The sequence below is a fragment of the Corvus moneduloides genome, chromosome 12, assembly GCF_009650955.1.
Source record: "Corvus moneduloides isolate bCorMon1 chromosome 12, bCorMon1.pri, whole genome shotgun sequence".
In the NCBI taxonomy this organism is placed as follows: domain Eukaryota; kingdom Metazoa; phylum Chordata; class Aves; order Passeriformes; family Corvidae; genus Corvus; species Corvus moneduloides.
In genome coordinates this window covers 15258352-15266797 of record NC_045487.1, presented here as the reverse complement: position 1 = coordinate 15266797, position 8446 = coordinate 15258352, and the positions used below count along the sequence as shown (strand labels likewise).

General features: G+C 37.7%; 1 protein-coding gene across 10 annotated transcripts in view; it reads right to left on the bottom strand.

Moving 5' to 3' along the window:
* Positions 1 to 3729: 3729 nt before the first annotated feature.
* The window catches only part of ZNF536 (zinc finger protein 536), a 344840-nt gene continuing 340123 nt past the window's right edge, over positions 3730 to 8446 (bottom strand). For all 10 annotated transcript variants that reach the window (XM_032121776.1, XM_032121778.1, XM_032121779.1 and 7 more), the window contains one exon: positions 3730 to 7196. In XM_032121776.1, coding sequence (XP_031977667.1) covers positions 6961 to 7196 — 236 coding nt within the window. In that variant the 3' untranslated portion in view covers positions 3730 to 6960. The remainder of the gene's footprint in view (positions 7197 to 8446) is intronic.

Sequence of the window (8446 nt, the reverse complement as noted above, 5' to 3'; positions counted from 1 at the left end):
GAGACTTTTAACAAAAGAGAGATTTTCTCTGTTGGGATTAATAGCTCCATTTTTCTTTATTACTCCATGTGTGTTTCATTCATTCAGGCATCAGCTTCTTTCAAACCGAAAATAAGCAAGAAAACCATCCCCCAAAAATAAAATCTTAAAAATAATAAGGAAGACAGTGGCACAACCTAAAGAGAAATCAGATATTGTGCTGCAATATCTCACACAACTGAAGGACGTGTTTTCTCCACAAAGTCTCTCTTTCAAAGAGAAGGTGGTTTTTACCTCTAACTTCACGAAGAATATACCTGATCCACCATCAAATTATTTAAACAGCCAGAATTTCAGGACTTTAAGGGGTTCATCACATCCCATGGCTCAGATTTTCAACCCCTTTGTCCATATTTAGGCTCCTCAGTAACTTGCTGATGATCAGAAATGCTGCATATCCACTACTTGGCTTTTATATGGTGCAGAAAATCACTTATTTTGGAGTTAAGGGGTTAAATAAGGTTCCTTATTATTAAAAAAAACCCCTACAGGTTGTATATGTTTGTGTATACACACACAAAGTCATTACGTATATATAAACACGATTATCACTTTCGGTCCTTTAAAATTTAACATTTCAGTTTTCGCTCATAATCCCATGTTCAGCAGATTTTTTAAAGATCAAATTTTCCTTCAACCTCATCTATTGAGATGTAACTTACCTGCTACTACAGTCTGCAGATGAGGTAAAGCTTGAGGTGTCTGTCTGCACAAATAATTGATGTGTAATAAATAGAAGAAACACTTTTTTCCAGCCTTCTTCATACTGTGCAAAACAAGTAAGATTTACTGTCTTGGAGCATGGTGATTTCATGTATTTTTTTGCAATATCAGTAAGGGAACGTTCTCAGGTACATCCGTTGCAAAATGCAGGGCCATAGAGGGCTGGTATTGTTTCAAATCCTCAAAATTCTAGGAAAAGCATAAATAATTGACCCCAAAGAGGGGAGTGTTTGCACCTGTGATAAAAAAGAAAAAAATTCTTAGTCTTCCAAATCCTGGGGCAGATCTCCCCCTGGGGTGATACAGTGGATGGCATTTGATTTATACCAGCAGTGGAGAGCCCTTCAGCTTGTGAGTGCATCGAGTTTGGCTTCTCTGCCTGCACTCAGCATCCTTCCACGAGGCTTGGTGGATCAGGAATATAAATTCTAGTCATAAACAAAGAAAAAACCAGACTGACAGAGAATGTGATGAACAATTTACATCTGTGCACAATTTTTCCCTCTGTGCCAATGAAGTGCATGATCTTTTATCTTTAGCCTTCAGTTTGCCTTCCCAGTCTGCTTGGTTGCAAGAAACACTGTAAAACCCTTAAAATATTAAGAAAATTACATCTGCTACATCTTGCTTTAAATATGATGTTCAGTCTTTGTAAGTGTTACTTTGTACATTAAATGAATTGCTTGCCCACCAGGTAAAGGACGTTTTGTTGCTTACCATGTCTGTCTTTGCACAACATGTAGTACACGGGCATAAATAACAGTGTGTTATATAAATAATTACATGTATGAAGGGCTGTAAAACACTGAAGATATATTTGTACTTTTACTTATGAGAACGTTTTAAAAATGATTGCTTTGTTCACTGCGTGGTTTTTATGTGTTGAATGTGGTGCACGCAGAGAACATTTTCCAAAGTTGTTTTTTTTTTCCCTTTCCTCCAGGTCACACTAGCGTTATAGTTAGCAAATTGATAAGGTTCCACTGTTAAGCTTTATTACTTGTGACATGAGCCTATGACACTTTATAAAAAGAAGTAATCCAGAACAATCTCTAGGTAATTAACACCTAGATAAACAAACATAAATTTCTATATTGCATTTATTTGGACTACCACTCAAATACGCGTGAACCATGCTTTTTTAATTAAAAGATAAATCTATGTGACACTTAGCCTCAAACTTAATTATTCAGCATAGTATAATAAAAAATAGAGCCCATTAAATGTGTCTTGCTCTGTATTTCTGTATTAACAGCAAAACAGTTCACTCTGGGATCATTTAAATTTTCTTCTTCCTCTTTTCCTGTGATTTCCCTATTCACTGAGAAGCTTTGGTTAAAAAGCAAAAATACCACAACAAAAAGCCCCCAAACAATACCCTGAACAACACCAACAGGTGAGGAGCCACGGAACTTTTCACAGCACCTACAACACTCACCTGGGTGAGATTTCTAGTATGACATTACACCACAGCTTTATTCTCCCTCCTCCCCCTCCCCGGGCTTCCCGACGGAAACATACTGTGGTGGATCATGCCAAGCAGCGATATCCAGAAATGAAAATCACAATAGTTATGAATAATTTCACTGGGAGCATGCTTACAATACACAAGGTGAGGTTTCTATATATACTGTTACAATACAGATGTTAAACAGATAGGGTAAATATTCAATTCCCAAATTACAATAGATAGAGGTCTTAAAGTCCTTATAAAGTTTCAGCAAGAAACATTATCGTAGAGCTGGGAACAGCCTTCTGATATTAGGTGGAAAGACTCTTGTCAGGACACCCAGCATCTGTGTGAGGAAGGCTGCCCATCAGCTGTGGGAAATAAAACCCCACAGACTTCAGTGAGACAACCCCTTCCTCTTTCAGACCTTCTTCCCACCTGCCTTTGCAGGTGATGCAACCCCGCACTTTGCGGTACATGGCCCCGGTGGTCATTTTTAGATTTCCTAGAGGATATATGTACTGTGTAATGCACTGTTCCCAGCAGAAATCCAGGGCCATAAAGGAGACTGTGTTTGTAAGCATTTCCATGGAGGTGCAATGAGACGGTCATTGCTCCTTAATCAGGTTTTCACATTTTAATTTATTGTCTACTGAAACCAGGCAGGAAAATCTTTGGGAGACACCCCTCCCACCGCTCTGTCCCTAGACATCTCTTTTTCCCTGGATCCAGGGCACAGCAATTACCTGAAAGGACAATGAACCTGTTGTGAGGCAGAGTTCAGCTCTGAGCCTGGAGCTCATCCGTCCTCAAGACACATTTTTACATGCTACCATTTTGTGCCTAGGAAGGGTTGTTCCCCCCAAGAGAGGGTGTGACACAAAAAAAAATTTCATTAACTTCTTGGATTTTGATTAAAATTTGATGCATTGCAGATTTTATTCCCTGTGGATGAAGAGACCTGTGGCATTTACCCACAGACCAGTGAATTTGGCACCAGCTCCGTGACTCCCCTTGCTGCACAGACACTCTACCAGTTCACCAGTACTGTGAGCTTCAGCGACTGAATAGCTGAATTTCTATGATTTTATGCTTGTAATTCTTAACCCTTCTGACAATTTTTGTACCTTTTTCTATTGGAGAATCCAAGCTAGAATATATCTTTATTATTGTGGGTATGACTGGCTTAATTTAGTATTAAAATTTCTCTTTTCTAAATATGTTTGTTTTCTCAGCTTTTTTTGGAGCAAGGCCATGTTCCTCTCTCCTCCCCATACTTGCTGTAGTTTCTCAGATTTGGTGCATCTCTTTTTTGATGTTAATCATCCTTACTTTTCTAAGTGAAAAATCCTTTAATTTATTTGCTTTCAAATGTGCAGATAAAACCTTAAAGGGGAAGAATAAAGATTCGCCCAGGAGAATGGGAGCACTCTTGCTCTTGTACATTCTTTGAAGTGTGAGCAGCTTTTTTAACATGCACCATAACAATAAACCTCACAATTTTCTAAAGGCAAATATATGATCTATACAAACAATCTTTTTTAATGTGAAAACATGACTTTATACATCATAGTGTATGATACACACTTCAAACACTTTCAAATCAAAGCTTGATAGACCCCAAGACTTTTTCTATAGTACATAAGTAGTAGTATATAAAACAATTATTACTACATGCTAAAACAGATTTCCACAGTCTTTTAATTAAGCACAATATATATAATATATATCTGTATATATTGTATATAGATTTGTTCAGATTAATAAGTGGACTGAGCACACACACCCAGCATAATACACTCCAGTAACTGCCTAACAACTGTGAATTTACTGGCATTATTTTTTTTTTCTTTTTAAATCTGAAAAAGCTGAAGAAAATAATGTTTTAACTGTTCCTAATAAACATAAGCAAGTAGGAAAACTTTTTTTTTTTCAGAGGTAGAGGTTTTATTGCGTAAAACACTGGATAAAACTGTACTGCTTCAAAGACATTTTTATTCTAACAGCAGAAAGAAAACAGTCATTGCTGAAAAAACAACTTTTAATACTTCTATACCAGAATAAAGTTCTGTCAACTGATGTATTATAATAATAAATAATGACCAAGAATAAACTTTAAATACAAAGTTTTCTAATTGTTACAAGCATAGCAACAAAATCCTCTACTCTATTGATCTCAGATTTCCTCCAAGATAGAAATTTTTCTTTGTGTAGGAATGTAGACAGTATTATGACCAGTATCACAGACTACAGAAGTTACAGAGAAAAAACTTGACATGTTTAGATATGAGAAGCATGATGATATTCAGAAACTGACAATGCATCACTGCTGCTGTCACTTGTTTGTATTACAAGTTACAAATGTTCTGGAAAAAAGGGCTATGTCAGAGGGGAGGATAGGGACAGTAGCACCCGACCAAATGGAATCAACACACACATCACAAGGAGCGGGAGATGTTTCCAGTGTCACAAACAGAATTATTGCCTGTCGTATCTGAAGATGCTCAGAAGACACAAAAGAATACTGAAAGAGCTCAAAAAGTGCAAGAAATGGAATGTGGGGGGTGGTTTTGTTTTTTTTTTCTCTTTTTTCTTTTTTTTTTTTTTTTTTCTAAGATACCAAGGCGGCGCAAACACACAAAGCAAGCGACTGACACAGTCACCAAACACAGTAGTGCAGTTAAAATCCTAAAGCTTACTACAGTCAGAAAGGTTCAATAACATTTCAATCCTTTATCTAGGATCATAGAAACAGTTGCATTAAGTTTATCAACTCGATTTAAGTAAGGCAGTGAGAACTATACTAGAAAAACAAGAAAAGCAGCTTGCTCTGTGCCAGATGGGTCCAAGTTACACAGTGACCTCATTTAAACTGAAACTTCAGTTGGATGACATCCTTTCCGACAGCATATGCAAACCGTATTCCTTATTAGCCTGAGATTTTTTTTCCAGTCTCAGGGTAGCGCTAAGAATTTTATTTACATTGATTGCAGTTTAGTATTTTTTGTAAACTGCTTTAGGCAGAGCTGAAGTTTTAAGGCCCTGGGGTTTTACTCTGTGCTCCCAGCCTGCAAAGAAATATTGACTTTTTTTTTAACTTTTTTCTTTTTTTTTTTTTAAGTCTGGATGATTTTGCTTTAGAAGAAGTTAATACTTCTCTACCATCACGATAAACAGCACCAATTTTGCTTCTATCAAAGGAAGTACATTAGAAGGATAAAATTTTATGCCATTCAGAGAATTTCAGAATAAACCTTTAGTTATTTTTCTTACATTTTTTATGTGGTTTGTTATAGTCTCTCAAAAGCTTCCTATGTGACAAAGACCTTACTAAATTTGGAGCATCCAATCAGTAAAAAAGCTAAAATCTGCAAAAATATAGAACACATTTGTTTTACAAAACCAAAGCAATATCATCTAAAACACTTTTTTTCATTAGAGACAAAGAGCAGAAAGTTTGGATTCGTATTTTAGGTCAAGCTGCTTTATAAGGGCTTGCTCCAGAAGAAACTTCTGCACTATGTCTGTAATATGTACAAAAACTAATACATGAAAATTAACCATGACCAGGGAATCCTTCATTCAAGTGTAAAATAAAAAAAAATTTAAAAAAATATAAAAAAAAAAGGGGGGGTTGAAAGGAAGTTTGAAAAAAACCCCAATAGGACAAGTAAAGAACAGAAGAAAAAAATTATCAACCTCCTATGTAATAAAATTCTGTTTCTCACCAGCACCTTCTATAGATAAGGCTGACTAGTTTCACTAAACATTATTCCTATATATTGTAATTCTACGTTTATAGCAACTTACTTCTTCAACAAGGAAAAAAAAAGAATAAAAGCATTTCCCTCAATACTGCAAGATGATTACAAAAAATGGAATTACATTTCAAATCTGCAATCACACATCAGGCTGCAGATTTTTTTTCTAACCATTGATTCATTTGGCTGTATATTAAAAAAAAAAAAAAAAGAAAATGTAATATCACAATACTTTTCAGAATAGGTCAGTACTGACCCCAGCTTATGGGCCGTCTAAGGTTTCTCCTACACTGCAGTTGCAACACCACTTGAATTGATTTTCTCTGCAATGACAGCTCCAGTCAGACTGGCACCATGGCAGTCTACCAAGACATCTCATTACTATGCTAGGCAAATGACAGCAGCTGGTGTCATATTATAAAGGTGTTTTCAACAATGAAAACACAGCCCCTCAATCTTCAAGGCAACACTAAATCGTTTAGAGGGTATCATTTTTCTGTTAAGAGCATTATTTTTGGACAAAGACCACTTTTAAGTTTGAAACGGCCCTGTTTTTTAAATAACTAACGACCTCCTAACATTTTTAAATCACTTTATTATCCCACCTACGTTGTTTGGAAGTACTTGTTGCCAGGTAACTGTTTAGCAGCCATTTTCAAGGGCTGGAAATTTATTTTTCATGTGTAATATATATATTTACACACACACACGTATGGAATGTGTGTATTTTGTGTGTGTGTGTGTATGTAGATATATATTCAATGTGGGTATGACTGGATATCTCTGTGTCTGTAAATATATATATATATGTGCATGTGTGAGTACATATACATATAGATATATTTAAATGTTTTCAGCATTCTGGATGCTTCTGGGAACTTGCATGCCATCCCTTTCCTTGAAAGCGGTTTAAGCCAGCCCTCACCAACCACGTGTCCAAAGCCAGGGCAGAAGGCTACAGCAGGGCAGGGAAGGACCCACTGGGCATCACTCCTGGGCCTTGCTGCCCTCCTCCGACGGCTCTGCCGAGCTCCCTGCCTTGGCAGCCGCCGGCTCCTCCAAATTCCCAGAAGCTTCGGAGTCGACTCTGGAGCGCTTGAACCTGCGGTCGGGGTACTGGCTGTTGTCGAAGGGCATGCGGTGGACACAGAGCACGTGGGTCTTCAGATTTCCCTTCTGAGAGGCACTGTAGGGGCAGTATCTGCACTGGAAAGGCCGGTGACCTGCGGGACAGACGACAGCAGGGTTAGTTTTTGCTTTAGCCCAAGGACATTGCACAGCCTGGACAAATGGGAGACTCTGGAGCCCTCTCCTACTGGGAGGGGCATTGCTCAGTGGCCTCAGTGAAAACAAGAAATCTGTGCTCTTCTTCATTAAAGAAACTGCATTTAAAAAATTCTCTGGATTTCCAGAGCAGTGCAGCTAATCCATCTCCCTCCTCAGCCTCAGCTGTAAATCCTTCAGCCCATGATCCAAACCAAACTCTTGTAAATACAGCGTGTACAAAACTGTCTTCTTTTACATTTGTTAATTATCTTTTTTATTGAAGTGCAATTCAAGGATGACAATGTGCAGACCCTTCGTCTAATAAACACACTTTGTCTTTGGGTGGGTTTCTGGGTAAAGAATTGTATGTTTTATTTCAATCGCACAGATTACTTTTTAATGGAAAGAAATAATGGATTGAGATAGCCAAGGTCTCAAACCTGCAAACATTTACTCCAGTGAGATTACTCCTGTGAGTAAAGATACGTGAACATATAAGTGTTTGCTGGACCAGGGCCCAAGGTTATCATCAGCTTTAAAATAAAATGTCCGAGCTAGATTAGAAAAGGAATGTTAATGCACAAAATCTGATAGATGCACTTCTTGTGGATAAAACAGCAATCGACTGTGTAACAAAGGCATGAATGAAAGATATCACTTCTCAGTAATGCTATCAATATTCTCTCCTATATTTTTCAGATTATTGTGACTTCAAATCTCCATGCTGTATCTGGTTTTGGAGTTTATGTTTCAACAATCACATTTCAACCTATGCTGGGAAGTTGTTGATGTGTTTTACTGGAACTTTATGAGTTTTGTCTCTCAAATTAACTTAAACCAGGACCATCTGAGGTCAAATGCGCTTAGCTTGCTTTAATTTGCTCAAATAAATGAAGAAATAAATGTGCCAGACCATCTACATAAAGCCAGGATAAGTGAAAAACAATACCCTATCTCCACATTTGAAGAGCACATTTTCCCTTGCTGCTGTGGTACTACTTAGCAGGCACAAAACAGGTTCTGGGGCAGCAGAGGAGGAGAATTATGCTTCCTGCAATGGGGAAAGGGGCTGGACCCTCTGCCCATGGTTATAGGTGGGAATTTAACAGCTAAACAAATAGACACCTGTTGTGCACTGGTCTGATGCTACCTGTACTGGAGAGGAAATGCTGCCATGGTCCTCCCAGCAGAGATGGGAGCATGGGCA